At 54.2% G+C, this 19,652-nt stretch overlaps 1 protein-coding gene across 1 annotated transcript; it reads left to right on the top strand.

Moving 5' to 3' along the window:
• Window positions 1–708: 708 nt before the first annotated feature.
• On the top strand, window positions 709–18,958 carry LOC144720753 (neuropeptide FF receptor 1-like). The gene is made up of 3 exons (XM_078597776.1): window positions 709–1,114; window positions 16,860–16,959; window positions 17,803–18,958. Exons 1-3 carry the CDS (start codon window positions 709–711, stop codon window positions 18,956–18,958), a joined length of 1,662 nt encoding a protein of 553 aa, XP_078453902.1.
• The last annotated feature ends 694 nt before the right edge of the window (window positions 18,959–19,652 follow it).

Below are 19,652 nucleotides of genomic sequence, written 5' to 3'. Positions count from 1 at the left end.
AGCGGCGGCGCTCGCGAGACGAGGAAAGAGGCGCGCGCGCAGTGGAAGCGGTGAAAGTTTTCACGAGGAACACGCGGGGGGGGGGGGGCGGCGGAGAGAGGTGAAGGGGGTTGGAGCGAGCGCGTGAAGTGGAGGGTGGCGAAGTTGGGCGGTGAGGACGCGCGCGCCAGCTGAGAGACGAGTGAGAAGATCGGGGAAGATCTCGGTTGAGGAGGAGCCACAGAGAATAGGGAGGCAGAACAAGAGTGAGGCTCTCGAGAAGCGCGCGAGTTGAGAAGCGCGCAGAGCCGCCCGGTGGCAGGCGGTGTGCGTGCGCGTGCGTGCGTGTACGTGCGTGCGTGTGCGTGTGTGTGCGTAAGTTGAACTTCTTTCGCACCGTGCGTAGCCAACCGCGCTAATCGGAGGTGCGTCAGACCCCAGGCGCGGTGGTGAGTAGCCGAGGAACGCGACCACCAGCGGAGGGCGAGGAGGAGGAGGGGGACGAGGAGGAGGAGGGGGAGGGGGAGAAGGAGGAGGAGAGGAGAGCGACGGGCGAGGAACGCATCGTGAAGCGACTGTGAAGAGCAGAGGGGCCGGGAAGGCGGCTGGCGACCGGGGCGGCATCAGCATCTCGCACAGCAAGGGGGTGAGCGGGGGGGGGGGGGGGTTTAAAGCTCCGACGCGGGCAGAGAGGCGAGGGAGAGTCTAGTGCGGGGTTACGCGCGCGCAATGGAGGGAGAGCCCGGGTCGGGGTGGGAACCCATGCGTTCCGACGCCGCGTGGTCCGAGGTGCTCGGCTCGAGTGACTTCTCCTCCTCATCTGCGTCTTCATCCTCCTCGTCACCGCCAGCCTCCGTCCTGCACGAGGCAGATGCCCCTCTTCATTTTTCTCCCAGCAACCTGAGCTACCTGCCCTTCTACCAGCACTCCCCTCCCGTGGCGGCCACGTTCATCATGGCCTACCTCTTCATCTTCCTGCTCTGCATGATCGGCAACGGCCTCGTGTGCTTCATCGTGCTGCAGAGCCGACGCATGCGGACCGTGACCAACACGTTCATCCTCAACCTGGCCATCAGCGACCTCCTCGTCGGCCTCTTCTGTATGCCCACCACGCTGGTGGACAATCTCATCACCGGTGGGTAACCTTTTTGTCTGCATCAATTGTTGTACGTGTATGGGTGTATGCTGAACTTCTTTCGCACCGTACGTGGCCAATCGTGCTGACTAGGAGATGCCGGGGATGGTGAGGGGGGGGGTGGGGAATAAACTAAACACAAAAATAATATTTATTTATATATATATATAAATCAGTTGTCAATCTTGATTTAAAATTTGCATAGCTCCAGTGTGGGTGAAAGCGATGGTATGGAGCAGTCAAAATGCTGTATAAGCAGTCTCCACGCCTAAACGAATGTATGGTAAATATTGCTATAAATTCCCACACAATAGACCACTTTGTTGAGCTAGCATTTGTGGCCAACTCGCTTCTGAATAATGAGTGAATGCCTCAGTGGGATTTACGTGGTAGGATAAAAAAAAATGATATATAGTCTAGTTTTATTTGTAGATTTTGTTAAAGTTATTTGATTTTCCTATACTGTACTCCGACCGTGTGTGTTGTACTGTTTGTTGTTGTAACGTTCTGACCCGCCCCTACTGGACATCTGGAAAAAGAGCTTAATAGCTCATCGGATTTCTCCGGTATAAATACACATTATGATTCTGCTGTACTTGTTTTTAGTCCATCAACCAATTGGCTTTCAACGCCAAGAAAACACTGGACCAGGTGTCGACTGAGAAGAAAAAAACGGTCCGTTGTTACTCCGTCCGTTTTTCTGTTTACCCAGGAAAGCCAAAGCATCGCCGAGTCCCAAGACTAATTTGCAGGAGGGTCTTGCCCATGTCTCCGTAGTAGGGGGGGGAGGGATGGCACGATGTTGTTGCTGCGTACGATACAAATTCGGTAAATGTGCGGTGTAATGTTTCCAGCATGTGTATGGGTTTTTATATGTTTTCGTAGCTATGGGGAGAAATCCGAGAACACGGAGGAAACCCACGCCGAACAGGGAGAACTTTACACACTGCAGAGTTTGCTTAGGGGCAAATTCTGCTGGATAATAACAGCAATGCACCGATGAACTCACCTATATTTCTTCATTTGTGATATTTACTGATGTGTGCTTTGACCAATAACGCTCCACAGCAACGCATCATGAGTTTGAAAAGTTCGCACGTTGGGGTGACGTGTGGGTAGCCCCACCTCTTCCAAGACATCTGTGCGAGGGTGAAAGAGTAGGCCAAAAATACCCTCTAGGAGATCGATCTGTCGAGTCGAGGCCCATCCTCCAGCAGGCGCGCGAGCAAAGCTATTGCGGGTTTGCGCCTTTACATCTTCGCGAAAGACCAAGACGACGGCGCTGTCCCTTTCAGCACCACGCGCGGCCGCGTCCGTCTCCCCGTCACGCCGGCGCGTGAACTCGCTCGCACAGCCCCCCCCCCCACGTGCACTCACGCGCTTCCACGCGCACACACGGCACCACGCTGGTGATGGGACCCCCCCCCCCCACACACCGCCGCCTTTCAGCAGTGTGGAGAAGTATGGTTAAATAGCTAAGCATCCCCTACCCCCCGCCCCCCACCAACCCATCTCTACCGTGACCGACACGGGGAGGGAAGAGTTCTCTCATCCCAACAGTGGGTTAACGCGCGGCTTTAAAGCGTCACTATACTGGGTGCTCGTTTATAGGTCGAGTCGACCCAGAGGAGGCACGGGACAGGTTCAGATGTTCATGCTCGACTGACGTTAGCAGCGGCCGGGTATCGAACGCGGGCCACCGGGGTTCGTGGCGGAGCGCGCTAACCGCTGCGCCACCGCTCCACACGAAAGCCCACGATTAAAAATAAAGCAGCAGCAGCAAGCCACCATTCGGCAACTAGTGGCGGTGACGTCATCGCGGCGCTTTGTGTGCCAGGCTAGGTGCACGTGCGGGAGCCACGTGAAACTCGATGAGACAGAGATGCAGGTTGCTGCGGGTTGACTGCTGTGCCAGGCTAGGTGCAGGAAGACCAAAGGTTGTTAAGTTTTGACTGACCCAGATGCCTGGCAGGCGCACCACCTGTGCTCCCCAGTATGTATGTGCATGCACGTTGAACTTCGTTCGCACCGTACGCAGCCAACCGTGCTAATGGGAGGTGCTACCTTGCCGTGCTCACAGCCGCCCGGCGCTCTGCTCGTTGTGGTGAGCGTCGCTCCTACGACCCCCCGCTATCGCCACTGAGCAGTGGCAGGGAAGCGAATATTTGAACCCAAGAAGACCCCACTATTATCCCCGCCCCCCACGCCACAAATATGTTTGCCCTAATGTACCACCCCCCTCAAAGCCATTAAAAAAGCAATAAGCTTCCAACTATTATATATTTTTTGTAATGTTCCCATTAGACGGAGCATGCGGATTAGGGTACAAACGCAAGCCATCATCATCATCGTGATATCATCATCGTGGTATCATCGCCATCGTTTCATCATGAGCAGAATCGGAGGGCTTGGGCAGTACTCATCGCTGCCAGAGTGGATGACAGCTGATGGATGATATTGTGGCGAGCGGCGGAACGGGCAGCCACAGGCGTGACGACCGCCTTGCAGCGTGGAGTGGCGAGATGGATGGTCACGCCGTGACACCGTCAGGGAAGACGATGATGGTCGTGGCGGCAAGCCTTCGTCCAGCAGTGGATAGTAAATTTGTCTGGGTGACATTGAGTTCACAGTCGTTCCAGAAAGGTCTTTCAACTCAGCCCATCAGCCCTTCGGAGGGGTCGGGGGGGGAGTCGATAAAAGAAACGAGAACCACTTTGTAGAATGTCAACAGTTACCTTCACCTGGATGGATGCACCCCGCCTCGCTCCGCCACCACCGTGGGAGCATGGAATTCCCAGCAGCTGACATTCGCGACGATTTGCCTGCGGGAGCGTTCGGCTCCTCGTGTCGGAGTCCATAAACGTAACATCAACAGCGGCCAAGTTCAATCCACTGCTGGACGGAGACATCTCCCGCCTCCTCCCCTCCCCCCACCACACCACGGATCCCACAGTGTGCGACGAAGTTCCGACCTCCGTTCAGGGGGGGGGGGGGTCGCTCCATCTCTCGCGGAGCGGCGCCGTCCGTCTGCGTCGGGGTTAATTTGACGCCTCGGGGTTCAATTGCCCCGACTCCCCCCGGTCTCTCTCGGGACACCAACAACAACAACAACAAAATAATAAAATAAATAACAAACTCGTCCGTCTTGATTGCCTTCTCCTCACTTTGGTTATACAGATTTAGAATTGCTCATTGATTTGCCCTATCGATTCTTTGATTGGTTAATTGGAATCGCCCCCTTTGCGGGATTGCGGCGAGATGAGAGGGGGTCTTGCGCAGCAAGTGAGTTGTTGTTGTTGTTGTTGACCCGCTCTGTGTGGGGGTGGTGGGGGGAGGGGGGGAGGGGTCCTCCGTGCTCTCCCGGCTGCCTTCCCACGTGGTGAAGCAAACACATTACAAAGGGCCTCTTACCAAACATCACATCGCCGCAGGACCCTCTTGAGATAAGAAAATAAGGTATTGAGACTCGGCGAGGCTTCCCTGAATAAATACACGATGATGACATTGTCGTCATCAACGCCGTGGTCGTTATTTAGCTCATTGTAAACATCATACGTGAGTCCGACGTCGGGAAATAGGTCCCCGATGTTTAATGATGTCTACAGAAAGACTCCTGCTCAGGAGGGTCCTGCACCGCAATGTTTGGCCGCTTCGTTCGTGAGTGATTTGCTTCGTGTCGGGAAACTGAACTGCTTAGAGGAGAGCCACGCTGCAGATTTTGGTTTCGCAAATCTCTACGTGATCCACCAACCCTTGCCTCCAACCCCAGTAGATCGCGCGCGCTCGTCAGCATGCAAATCGATTCGCGCTCGGGCACTTTCTTCATTCACTTTCTCCTTCCTCTGCCCGTCATTACCCACTCACCACCAATGACACAGATCCCCCGTGTAGCCTTAACACACTGTTGGGGCAAGTGCTGTTAGCGAATAGCATCTATGAAGACCGGGACGGTACACGAGGGGGTGGGTGGCCAGCACCACGCCTGGCCGCCTTTGTCTCCCCAACGGCGATGTTAACACACACTGCACCAGGTACTCATTTGAGGCCGAGTCGACCTAGGGGCAGGCGCAGGACCGGGTTCAGATAATCGTCACTGGTGTTGGCCGTGAGCGGGAATCGAACCCGGGTCTCTGGGTTCGTAGCGCAGCGTAGCGCTGACCGCTCCACCACCGCTCCCCTACACATACACACAATGAGAAACGAGCAACACCTCGAACACTCAACCCTCCGCGTCTCTTGATTGATTGAGTGATGTTGCCAGCTGACTCATTAGCGGCTGTGATTAGCGAGGCGAGCGCTGGGACAATGCAAAATATTTCCTCCCTCCCTTGCCCCTCCCTTCCCATTGAGGGGTTGGCCTCCGTTGAGGTCCCAGTATTTGTCAGGAATCGGAGTCAGGGTCAGTGATGTCGGAATATGGCTCGGGCTGTAGAAAGGGTCGGTGCCAGGTCCATAGGCCTGCAGTCGAAATAACCCAACAAACCAACATTATAATCGCGACAATGCTGGGTCTGCCATCGTCTTTGTCAGCATCATCATCATCATTATCGTCATCACGACCTTACACGGCCTCAATTATCACCATCTGCGTTCACAACTGCCTCGATCATCATCATCATCGTCACGTGGGGATTTTTAGTCAATGTCAGCACGCAATTTGGCCATCTCAATCGTCATCATCATCGTGATACATCAATGTCATCATCATTTCATCATCGTGATACACCAACGTCATCATCATCATCATCGTAATACACCAACGTCATCATCACCATCGTGATACAGCAATGTCATCATTGTCATCATCATCGTGATACATCAATGTCATCATCATCATCGTGATACATCCATGTCATCATTGTCATCATCATCATGATACATCAATGTCATCATCATCATCGTGATACATCAATGTCATCATCATCATCGTGATACATCAATGTCATCATTGTCATCATCATCATCATCGTGATACACCAACGTCATCATCATCATCGTGATACATCAATGTCATCATCATCATCGTGATACACCAACGTCATCATCACCATCGTGATACATCAATGTCATCATCATCATCATCGTGATACATCAATGTCATCATCATCATCAAATCGAGCAGCCTCAATGATCATCATAACGATTAGCACGGTTTGGCTACGTACGGTGCGAAAGAAGTTCAACATACATACATCATGAAAGAGGGGAAACTTCAATCATCAGCATCAGCATAATCGGGATACATCACCACCATCATCAGTATGTGCAAATGTGCCAAGTGAATGTATCAGCATCATCATCAGCAGCAGCAGCATCCCTCTATGCCAGTGCTTTTTAACCTGGGCTGCTCGCACCCCCTGGGGGTGTGAGATGCCCCTTCTCGGGGAACGAGACATGCCAGGTTTTTTTAGAAGGTAAATAATAATAATAATAAAACACATATAAGGCAGGGGCACGTCAGTACAGCTTACTTTCTTTCATCATACCCTGTGTGTGTTTATTAACATTGTAATTTTAATGGAAGGTTTTTACCCTTTTAACTGGTACAAAACTGACACCTTTATTCAAGGCATCATGTTTGCAATGACCACAACACAAGTAGTCAATAAAGCAAACAAAAAGAAGCAACTCTGATAAGGATAACAATATGCACTGTCATTGAAGTTGATTGGCCCACACCCGAGACGGCTTTCTTTAGAGCCTAGTCCCCATTGGTGTGCCTTGAATAAAGGTGTCAGTTTTGTACCAGTTAAAAGGGTAAAAACCTTCCATTATATTTTGCCACTGGTAAAAGAGATCTCATAGTGTACATTGTAATTTTGTTTTACGATTGAAGAGATTCAGAACCACCGCTCTGTGCCAGAGTTGATCAAACCTGTGTAGCCAGCAGACCACTCAGCCGATGCAAAACGTTTCCACGGACCACCCAGCCCAGCCCAGCCCCCCACCTCCCCATCCCTGGTGATAAAACGCATTCGCTTCCCTCTCTAAATGCCAGTAATACAAAGTGATTTAGATTACCGGAATATAACAAAAATAATGTGTGCAGATATAAGGGTTTTTCTAGGGGTGGCATTTAGATATTAGGGTTAGAATAGATTAAACCGGGTACCTTATATGATTTCATTTTTAAATTAAATATCATAAGTAAAATATTAATTGACGACTGAAACAAAAGGTAGAATATATATTGGACCGATCGTCTAAAATAAAGGGGTTTTGGGGTTTTTTTGTTAGATCGCGTAAAAATATAAAGATGTCATATTCTATGGTTCGTTCGGTAAAATCACGTAGATGGAAAAATGTTTTAATAAAAAATAAAAATAAAGTGATTAAAAATATCATGACGTTTCGATCGCAAACACAAGTGGTCGTCGTTACTGATGACGACCGCTTGTGTTGCAATCGAAACGTCGTGTTATTTTTAATCACTTCATTTTTCAATCTACGTGACTTTACCAAAAGAACCATCGAATAAGATTTCCTGCAGTCACGAAAGTTTTAAGTCAAAACATAAACACGTCGTTAAATCTGCCATCACCCGACACAGCTAATTAGTCAGGCTTGTCACGTCAACAAAAAACGTTCCAATTAGTTCCTAGTTCAGCACAGCGGCGTGTTGCGAGAATAACCCCGCAACGTTTACAATTCGAGTGCTGCGACGTTGCTCCACGGCGATCAAACCCCGCTTCGTCAGGCGATTCGCCAGAATTGCCTAGCTGCTCAGGAGAGACTTTCCCCCGTCGTACGAATGTGGAATCTCCAACGCTGGCTCGGAATCAACGACACAGACGAACACTGTCCGGTGTTTTGCTGGAGCGTGGAAAAGCCCTCTCCGCCACTCTCCGTCGCCCGGCGAGAAATCTCTCAACGCGCACGCGCAGGACACGCGCGCGCGCGCGCACACTGTGAGTGACAACGACCGGCTTACTCCTGCACATAATCAATGTCCTCTCTTTATCCAGGAAAGCCGTCCATCGATTCTCGAGGATCTTTCTAAGAAGAATTTCCCTGCCGCGTTGGGCCGTTTGGCCAATTACATTTGACTCCGCGTTTTTGCATCTTCGAGAGAAATCTGAGTACCCAATGGAAACCCCACCACACACAAGTAGCAGGGGATTATAACGTTCCGAAATCTGCACAGATGGGTTCATGACCCCCCCCCACCCTCTTCCCCGCTCGCTGTGCCATTGTCTCCGAGCCACAGCATGGCCCGGTGGATTTGGAAATTTCACAAATCCTCCTACGTGATTCACCAACCCCTGGTTATTATTGCGGTGTGTTATAACCGTGACACTTCTACACGCCGCGTGCTTCGCGGGCGACGTTAAAGACTCCGTGACGTCATTCTCAAGAGTAGACCATTGCGTAACAGTAAGTCATGCTCCGATTGTGCCAGCATTCAAAGATTACACAGCGAATTCCTCAATGGGGGTCCACGCAGCAGCAGCAGCAATCATCGCCACCTCGTGGCAGACTCACGCCAAGGCCACTCTCGCAAATGAGGCTTCATCCAATTCTCTTGGGACTCCCCACTTGGTTAGCCAACAAAATAAACACGAAACTTGAACCGCCTGCTCCATAGCTCTGCGCCGCGGTGGCTAGGAGATGTTAACCATCTCGCCTGGTATGCAGGAGGTCGTGGGTTCGATCCCTGCTGTAAAATTTGTAGTTTGCGCGTTTCCCTCGTGGTCGCGTGGACTTTTCTCCGTGTCCACTGGAGTTTGCCTCCACATTTAGAATCAACATCACGCGTTTAGAGTCTTTTGGCTGCTATGAATTTCCACGCGATAAGCCAACGTCGTTGAGCTATCATTTGTTACAGCCAGGTCGCTTCTGGAAAATAGTTATACATAGCTCAGTGGGCCCTTACCTGGTAAAATAAACAATGGTAGTAATCGTTTTTCCTTCGCCGTTCACACATCCCACTGCCGGCAGCAAAAGCCCCCCCCCCCCCGCAGTTTTCCACTCGTCGCGAACTCTCGCCGCCCTCCGTCCACTGTGCGCTCCTCCAAATCTCCCGCAATCTCAAACCCTCGCGGGCCGCTTCTCTTCTTCCTCCTTCTCCCGTCGGCGGTCCGCGACCAGGCGCCGCGGCGCGATGCCAAACGTCGTGGGACCTCCCAAGGTTACAAACATTTCATTTTATTCGAGAGCGGGGGGGCGGGGGCGGGCGCGGGGGGTGGGGCGGGAGAGGTCACGTGGCACGGCACGGCGCAAACCCCATGACCCTCACATCCGTCGCGTTTCCCTGCTGCCGCCAGCCCACCACGGCTGTTGAATTGTTTGTTAATTTTTGTTGTGGGAGGAGGGAGCCCGGTCTGCGCAGCCCCCCCCCCCCTCCAGTACTAATGACGCTCATTTCTCCGGGAATGACTCCCTGACCTCTGCACAGCCCATCTCGGGGCCCCCCGAATTGCTTTTCCCGCCGGAAAGGTCAAATATTACACAATCAAAGCCGCGCTTTGAGCATCGACCACGCTGAGAATGAGAGAACACGGTCGTCCGTGGCGCAGGTTAATGGCAGCAGCAGCAGCAGCGGAAAAAATCAAACTGAGCCCGAGGTGGCCCTGTAGTCACGGGGCTCGTAATGGCCGCGTCCGAGACGCTGAGCCGCCGCCAGCACCGCGAGATCCTAAATAAAACGATTAGAAACACTTTTTTATATTTTATTTTACCAGTTAAGGTCCACTGAGCTATGAAGCGCTTTTTCAGAAGCGACCTGGCCACAAGTGATAGCCCAACCAAGAGGCTTATCAAGTGGAAATGCACAGCAGCCAAATCATCTGAACGCGTGATGTTCACTCTAAATGTGGAGTGGGACCCGGAGGACCCGGAGAAAACAGCCACGCGACCACGCGGAGAGAGAGAACACGCAGACTCCAAATATACAGCAGCAGGCGTCTGGGTCGGGATCGCCACAAATTATAGCTCAACGAAGTGGATTATCATGGCAGACAAATATTCTAAATGCACGTCTCTAAATGTGGAGAAAAAACCCGGAGGACCTGGAAAAAAATTCACGCGATCACGGGGAGACCATGCAAACGCCAAATATACAGCCGTCAGGGTCGGGATCTGGATCGAACCCACGACCTCCTCCTGTACACCAGGCGAGGTAGTTAACATCTCGGAACCATGGCACCCTCACCCAATCTCATCGGATCTCACAAGCTAAGTGGGCTCGAGCCTGGTGAGTACTCGGATGGGCGACTGCCTCTTAATGCCAGGTGTCGTACGTATAGGCTTGGGCCCTGAGGTTGCCAGTACAGCAATGGATTATTGAATCTATCTGTAGAGCGCTTTGGGTGTCACCCATTCCCCCTCCCACACACCCCTAACCTCTATTTATGATTTTTCTCCGGAGACTCTGCCAATTTCCTTCCACATGCCAAACATTGATGAATGGAATTGGCCGAACATCCCAATGTAGCAGGACCCGCTCCGAAAAAACACGCTCAAGATTCATTGAGGATTTCCTGGATAAATAAATGGCATTGTTATTACCGTTGGCCACATCAGATATACAAACAGGTTGAGATCCTGGCTTCACGCCCGGGAGGTTTCCGTGTCTCTCCGCGTTCCTTGCCACGGCTTAGACGTAGAGGCAGCGCTGTAGTTACCCACGCTTCAACCGAACCCTTAGCGCTGTGGTTGAGCAAATGGCCTCTGCCTGACCCCTCTCATGATGGTTCAAAGTGAAAGCCTGTGCACTAAAATTTATAATTTCATTTACGTGCTGATTGTGAACCACCGCCTTGGCAAATTACTGATTAACAAAACAAATGCAACACTTTCGTAAATATTAACACTGTGGCGCCAAAAGGAAATATATATAAGGCGACGTTTCGGGTAATGGCCCTTCTTCATAGCACGTAGAAAGGCTTTACCTCTTTGTCCTCTCTATGTATTGTGAAAGACCATTTCACCTGTTACATACTATTACTTTGAAGGCCACATGTTGTTGACACGTGTTGCATTTTGAAAATTTCATTCTAAATAAATGGCATTGTCATTACATTCGGCCACATCAGATAAACACAAAATTTAGTCACCGCGGTTGAGATCCTGGCATTTTAAAATTTTCATTTAAAAAATGAAATGGAATTGTTTTTCTACGTATTTTGTTTACATATCCCTGTTCTCTTGTCACGTGTCAATCAAAAGCCGCGGGTGACTCGAGAAGTAGTTCTGTAGTGTTATCTTCCAGCGCCATCCCCTGGCACCGTGCAATCTCTCCACGTCGGCCCGCTTGCCAGTAAAGTGCGATCGCATTCATTAAAGAGCGTTTAGGAAATCAATGTGTAGCACACAAAGATTGCGCCTCATTTACGAGACGTATCCCACTCAATATCGCCATGCGTGAACGCCTTTCCACCTCCCTGCAAGTCCCTACACGGGGAGGGAGTGGTGGTGCAGTGGTTACTACACAGGGAGTGGTGGTGCAGTGGTTACTACACAGGGAGTGGTGGTGCAGTGGTTACTACACGGGGAGGGAGTGGTGGTGCAGTGGTTACTACACAGGGAGTGGTGGTGCAGTGGTTACCACACGGGGAGTGGTGGTGCAGTGGTTACTACACAGGGAGTGGTGGTGCAGTGGTTACCACACGGGGAGTGGTGGTGCAGTGGTTACTACACAGGGAGTGGTGGTGCAGTGGTTACTACACAGGGAGTGGTGGTGCAGTGGTTACCACACAGGGAGTGGTGGTGCAGTGGTTACTACACAGGGAGTGGTGGTGCAGTGGTTACTACACAGGGAGTGGTGGTGCAGTGGTTACTACACGGGGAGGGAGTGGTGGTGCAGTGGTTACTACACAGGGAGTGGTGGTGCAGTGGTTACCACACGGGGAGTGGTGGTGCAGTGGTTACTACACAGGGAGTGGTGGTGCAGTGGTTACCACACAGGGAGTGGTGGTGCAGTGGTTACTACACGGGGAGTGGTGGTGCAGTGGTTACTACACGGGGAGTGGTGGTGCAGTGGTTACTACACGGGGAGTGGTGGTGCAGTGGTTACTACACGGGGAGTGGTGGTGCAGTGGTTACCACACGGGGAGTGGTGGTGCAGTGGTTACTACACGGGGAGTGGTGGTGCAGTGGTTACTACACGGGGAGTGGTGGTGTAGTGGTTACTACACAGGGAGTGGTGGTGCAGTGGTTACTACACAGGGAGTGGTGGTGCAGTGGTTACCACACGGGGAGTGGTGGTGCAGTGGTTACTACACAGGGAGTGGTGGTGCAGTGGTTACCACACGGGGAGTGGTGGTGCAGTGGTTACTACACAGGGAGTGGTGGTGCAGTGGTTACCACACAGGGAGTGGTGGTGCAGTGGTTACTACACGGGGAGTGGTGGTGCAGTGGTTACTATACGGGGAGTGGTGGTGCAGTGGTTACTACACAGGGAGTGGTGGTGCAGTGGTTACTACACAGGGAGTGGTGGTGCAGTGGTTACTACACGGGGAGTGGTGGTGCAGTGGTTACTACACGGGGAGTGGTGGTGCAGTGGTTACTACACGGTGAGTGGTGGTGCAGTGGTTACCACACGGGGAGTGGTGGTGCAGTGGTTACCACACAGGGAGTGGTGGTGCAGTGGTTACTACACAAGGAGTGGTGGTGCAGTGGTTACTACACAGGGAGTGGTGGTGCAGTGGTTACTACACAGGGAGTGGTGGTGCAGTGGTTACCACACGGGGTGGGAGTGGTGGCGCAGTGGTTTCGCACTGCACTGCGCTGCGCTACGAACCTGGCACGCGCGTGCGCTGAGTTAAAATTCCCGGCCCACGGCTAACATCAGTGGCAAGGGATTCACGGTGCGTGGTGCGTGTTCAACCGGTCCTCCTCGCCACCCAACCCTTCATCAAACAGCTTTAACTGCAGCGTGGTGAAGTATGGTCACAACTCCCCCCCCCACCTACACGGTTGTGGGAGGGGGTAGAGGTTTTCGCCCAGAAGATTGGGCTGTATATAAAAACGCACAAGTAGATAATATATCATTTTAAACATTCATAAGACGAGGGGGGCGCAAATTACTTATTCAACAAGTCTAATCGTTTATCATAATTAGGGCGCCGCTATGCAAGAGCTCCCACATGGAAATTAAATCGCCTCCTGACAACACCACCACCACCACCACGATGTCACTACCACACAGCCACCACCACCACCACGATGCCACCACCACCACGATGCCACCACCACCACGATGCCATTACCACCACCATGTCAACATCACGATGCCACCACCCCCACGATGCCACCACCACGATGACATTACTACAATGCCACCATCACCACGATGCCACCACAATTCCGCCACCAACGATGCCATCACAGCAATGCCACCACGATGTCGCCACGATGCCGGTGGAGCCCATTCCGACCCCAATTGGCGACCCAAATTAAGCAAAAGGGGCTTGGGAGTGTGGCGGGGGTGGGGTGTTGGGGGCGGGGGGGAAGGGGTGGGGGCTTGAGTCTCGTTCTGAGCCCACAAAGATTGCCCCCCCCCCCCTTGCAGACTAGCGACAGCTGTAGATAGAACATGACCATCCATTGATCGGGCTACTGAGAAGCCCTCCACCCGGTGGAAGCGGTGGAGGGGGGGATGGGCCCCCTCCTGCCGCCTCCCGCTGCTGGCGCGATTATCTCACCCGCACCCCCGCCCCTCGCACCCCCCACACTCACCCCCCACACTCACCCCCCACCCCGCCCCGCCCCCCTCTCGCTCCACAGCTCCTTTCTAAAATAAAAAAGCACGTGGGCCCTGGCATTTGCCGAGGAAATCGCGAAAAGCGGCAGCTCTGATTGGGCTCTCCACCCTCTCTCACAATCTTACACACAAACACTCACCCCTCACCACACTCTCTCACACTCTCACGCACAAACACTCACCCCTCACTGAGAGCCTCACCACACTATCTCACACACAAACACTCACCACTCACCACACTCTCTCACACTCTCACAATCTTACAAACACTCACCCCTCACTGAGAGCCTCACCACACTCTCTCACACTCTCACACACAAATACTCACCCCTCACCACAACACTCACCACACTCTCTCACACTCTCACACAAACACTCACCCCTCACCACACTCTCTCACACTCTCACACAAACTCACCCCTCACCACACTCTCTCACACTCTCTCACACTCTCACACACAAACACTCACCCCTCACTGAAAGCCTCACCACACTCTCTCACACTCTCACACACAAACACTCACCCCTCACCACAACACTCACCACACTCTCTCACACTCACACACAAACACTCACCCCTCACCACAACACTCACCACACTCTCTCACACACACAGACTCACCCCTCACCACAACACTCACCACACTCTCTCACACTCTCACACACAAACACTCACCCCTCACCACACTTTCTCACACTCTCACACACACACTCACCCCTCACCACCCTCTCTCACAATCTTACACACAAACACTCACCCCTCACCACACTCTCTCACACTCTCACACATAAACACTCACCCCTCACTGAAAGCCTCACCACACTCTCTCACACACAAACACTCACCCCTCACTGACAGCCTCACAACACACCACGCACCACACCGCACACCACGCCACACATTGCACACCACACCACACCACGCACCACACTGCACGCCACACATTGCAAACCACACCGCACACCACACCACACATTGCACACTACACTACACCCCACACCACACATTGCACACCACACACCACACCGCACACCGAACCGCACACCGCACACCACACCATACATCTCTCCACGCACGACGACACACACGAATACCAAAAACTACACCACCGCACTCCACCACACCACACATCACACCACACATCACACCACACCACACATAACACCACAGAACTTCTCCCCAGCCACTTCTCCCTCTCGACCAGGGGTTCGGCAAACCAAAATAACAAGAAGAAACATTTTATTCGAATCCTGTACAAAAAACGCAATCTTTTAAGAGCCGCAATGCATTGTGGTGAATATAAGACGGTGTTGCTTAATAAATACTGTCACGAAACAGCCGCGTGCTGCCCCATGGTGAACTGGACTTCCATGGTAAATTGGATTTCCTTGTTGAACTGGACTTCCATGGTGAATTGGACTTCCATGTTGAACTGGACTTCCATGGTAAATTGGACTTCCATGGTGAACTGGACTTCCATGGTAAACTGGACTTCCATGGTAAACTGGACTTCCATGGTGAACTGGACTCCCTTGGTAAACTGGACTTCCATAGTGAACAGGACTCCCATGGTCAGGGGTCGGCCACCAAAATAACAAGAAGACCCATTTCTTTTCTAATTTCAAGAGCCGCACCGCAGACCTTAAAGAGCCACCCCACGCGGCTCCAGAGCCGCGGGTTGCCGACCCCTGCTCTCGACGTCTTCCCCGTGGCCTTCCCTTCTCCATTAGCGTCTCCTCAAAGATGTCCACATCTCCCACCCACCCCACCCACCCCCATCCCATCTCCCACTCACCCCCATCCCATCTCCCACTCACCCCCATCCCATCTCCCACCCACCCCACCCACCCCCATCCCATCTCCCACTCACCCCCATCCCATCCACCACTCACCCCCATCCCATCTCCCACTCACCCCCATCCCATCCACCACTCACCCCCATCCCATCTCCCACTCACCCCCATCCCATCTCCCACCAAACCCCAGATCGTCCCCACCCCCCCCCCCCTCTCCCAGACTCCGCACCATTGCCCCACACTTCATCATCTGGCCCAGCAGCGCGATATTGGGACGGTGACCCCGAACATTTGCCACCTCAGCGCGCTTCCTGGATCCCCCTCCCCCGCCCCCTCGTTACAGGGGGTTGTGTCGTGGTTAACGAGGCCACGCCGGAGGGAGTGTGTGGGGGGGAGTCTCGCTACCAGGGTGGAGATAAGGGGGGGGGCGGGTGGAGTGGGTGTGGGAGGGGTGTTAACTGTCCATCACCAAGCCGAGATAACACTATGGGACAATAATGCAATGCATAAACGAGGGTCCTGCCACGTTGAGATGTATGGCCGTGAATTCCTCGAATTGCTCGAAGGATGAGCGTTTGGCTTCGGTGTGGTGGGGGGGTGACACCCAGCATCTCAGACTCATCAGAATCTGTATTTATACGGGAGGAATCCGATGAGCTATAAATCTCTTTTTCACAGATGTCCTCCCAGCCCCACACGACGTCTGCCGTCCCTAAGGGGGGCCCCGGGGCAAATCACACCGTGTGGACCCCCCCCCCCATCTCGAACGCCTTCAAACTAAACTGGAAGAAGTGTTGCATCTGACACCGGGGGCGCGAGGCCCCTTCCCTCCCCCCCATATTGTGGGGCCCGGGGCAGTCGCCCCGATTCGCCGAGTTACCCTCGGGGACGGCTCTGCCTTTGCCCGTGACCCGTGCGACACCTGGCCAGGTGCGTCGTGGTCGTGTTCTGCTTCTTCTGAGCCGAAACTACGGCGCCCAGAGAAGGAGCAACAACAACAACAACAAAAAAACCCACCACGCACACGAGGGGGGGGGGATAAACATTGAAAGCCCCACACAGATTTAGTTGATATGACCCGCTTGCTGTACTACTTTGCCTTATTCTGTCCAACCTTGCAGGCCAGCGGGTTTTGGGGTTTCACAAATCTCTACGCGAGCCACCAACCCTTGTCTCCATCAAAAATCGGCGACTTGAACCGCCGGTAACCCCTGACCTGTCCCCTCTCTCCACACCTGGTGCCAGGGTGGCCCTTCGGGCGCGTCACGTGCAAGATGAGCGGCCTGGTGCAGGGGACGTCCGTCGCTGCATCCGTGTTCACGCTGGTGGCCATCGCCGTCGACAGGTGCCCATCGCCGCTCACCCCCCTACACCCCCGCACGTACATGGTACATTCCGCCCCACCCTCCCCCCCGCCTAGTCCCATGTTATATTCTTCCAACCCCCCTCACCCCGCCACATGCATGGTACATTCCACCAACTCCCCCCGCCCTGCCACATACATGGTACATTCCACTCCCACCCCCTCACATGCATGGTACATTCCACCAACTCCTCCCACCCCGCTACATATATGGTAGATTCCACCCCCACCCCCACCCCCGCCCGCTCTGTCACATACATGGTACATTCCACCAACCCCCCGCCCCGCCGCATACATGGTACACCCCCCACCTCCATGTAAAAACCAATAACTCACTCACCTCTCCACGCTCTCTTCAGACACGATGCCTCCCTCTTCTTGCGCACTCTCCACTCGTCTCCTCCACATCCCTCTCGCTCAGTCACTGCCCCGTTGTCATCCGCTCCTCCGTCCGTAGCCAGTCGCCATGGCAACGGATCAAAGTGCCGCATTCCAAGAGGAATAAGCGGGCACGCGAATTAAACCAGGATTTGATTCACAGACATGTGTTTGGGTTGTTTTTTTCTTAATCTTCGCGTGGTTAATGTGATCACACACTCGGCCACATCAACACTCATTACGCCACGCCACCACTCGCCGCGTAACCCTCCCTCCACTCGCTCGACCCCATCATCTTCACCCCATGACCCTCACCCTCTGTCCCTCGCCCTCACCACAATCCACCATCGACCCCGCGCTTCTCTCGCACTCCCACCATCACAACCGCCCTCGCCCTACGACTCTCTCACCACGTGCCATCCCACCACCCCTCTCGTACCCCATCAGGTTCCGCTGCATCGTGTACCCCTTCAAGCCGAAGCTGAACATCGCCAAGGCGGTGCTGACCATCGCGCTCATCTGGGTGCTGGCCGTGTGCATCATGTGCCCCTCGGCGGTGATGCTCACCGTGACCGAGAACAGCGAGCACGTGATGGTCTACGGCGAGGGGCTCGTGAACGACACCGCGCCCCTCTACGCCTGCTGGGAGGCGTGGCCCGACGGCCCCATGCACCGCGTCTACACCACGGTGCTGTTCGCCAACATCTACCTGGCGCCGCTCACGCTCATCGTCGTCGTGTACGCGCGCATCGGCGTCAAGCTCTGCGCCTCGTCGGGTCTGCGCGGCGAGAGCCGCTCGGCGGCGCGGCCCTGCCCGGCCGCCACCTCGGGGGCCGGGCAGTCGACGTCGACGGCAGGGGAAGGAGGGGGATGTGGAGGAGGTGGAGGAGGTGGAGGAGGAGGTGGAGGAGGTGCGACAGAGAACCGCAGCGTGGTGTCCAAGAAGAAGGTGAAGGTCATCAAGATGCTGATCATCGTGGCGCTGCTCTTCATGCTGTCGTGGCTGCCGCTGTGGACGCTGATGATGCTGCTCGACTACGGGCGGCTGGACGAGGAGCAGGTGCGCTTCGTCAACATCTACCTCTTCCCCTTCGCGCACTGGTTCGCCTTCTTCAACAGCAGCGTCAACCCCATCATCTACGGATACTTCAACGAGAATTTCCGCCGCGGCTTCCAGGCGGCCTTCAAGCTGCAGCTGTGCTCGGCCCAGATGGACCACCACCACCAGCACCCCGACGCCTACTCGGAGCGCCTCCGCTGCGGCGGCGGCGCCTCCGCCACCACCGCGGCCGCCGCGGCCGCCACCGCCGCCGTGGCCACCGCGGCCGCCGTGGCCGCCGCGGCGGCTGGCGCGGTGCCGCACGCCGGGCACCGCAGGAGCCGCCTGGTGCCGCTGCGCGTGAGCGAGTCGTGCACGCTCGTGTCCGCGGCTGACACGAGAGCGGCGCCGCCGCCGCCGCGAGCCACGGCCGAGGCGTGGACGTGCGTGGACGAGGCGGCATCGCCGCACTGCCTCAACGGGCTCCCGGCGCTCTCCGAGGAGGAGAGGCCGGGCGGCGTGGCGGGCACCTCCAGCTCCAACTCAAACTCGCGCGAGTCCTAGGTGGTGGCGGTGGTGGTGGTGGCAATCCACACCGTTTTACCCACGTGGTCTTGCACGGGGAAATTGAGTTTACAGGTCCACACGGCGTACGGCCGTTTCAGTGCGGACAACAGTGACACACATTGTCGAGTTGTTCGTGTTTCTTCCCTTGTGATGGGACTTTGTAGGATGAACGTTCAGATTTAGGAGGGCACGGGGTGACCAATAAGGTCTGAATTGGTCTGTAATAAGGTAGGGCACTGATAAGGGGTTGGCAGGAATATGGTGGCTGGCGGTGGTGGTGGTGGTGCATCTGCCAGTCATCTCGAGTCAGTCAACCCCATGGCACCTGGGTCTGGTCCGTGACCTGCCTGCAGCGAGCATTCGACACTTCACTTTGGCCTCAAAGTGCACATGGCCTGGAACAGGCACCGTGATAACATCACCGTCACTTAGTGGCGCATGGCGGGTATTGGTTTTATTGGTTGTGGTGGTAGTGGTGGTGGCGGGTTTTTTTATGGGGGAGGGGGGCGAGGTTGTTGCAGGTGACCCGGGGCTGAAAGCGTCGTCCGACTCACGACGCAACTCATCAGTAATCAGATTATTTCTTTTCCCAGATGTCCAAAACGTTACAATGATACAACAAAAACACGATAGGCCCACCGCCACCCCCCTCCCGACCCACCCCGTCCCCCTGCCACTGGCCGAATCAGGG

This window comes from Lampetra planeri, chromosome 9 (assembly GCF_965212315.1).
Source record: "Lampetra planeri chromosome 9, kcLamPlan1.2.h2, whole genome shotgun sequence".
NCBI classification, from domain to species: domain Eukaryota; kingdom Metazoa; phylum Chordata; class Hyperoartia; order Petromyzontiformes; family Petromyzontidae; genus Lampetra; species Lampetra planeri.
This window is presented reverse-complemented; position numbering and strand designations above follow the sequence as displayed.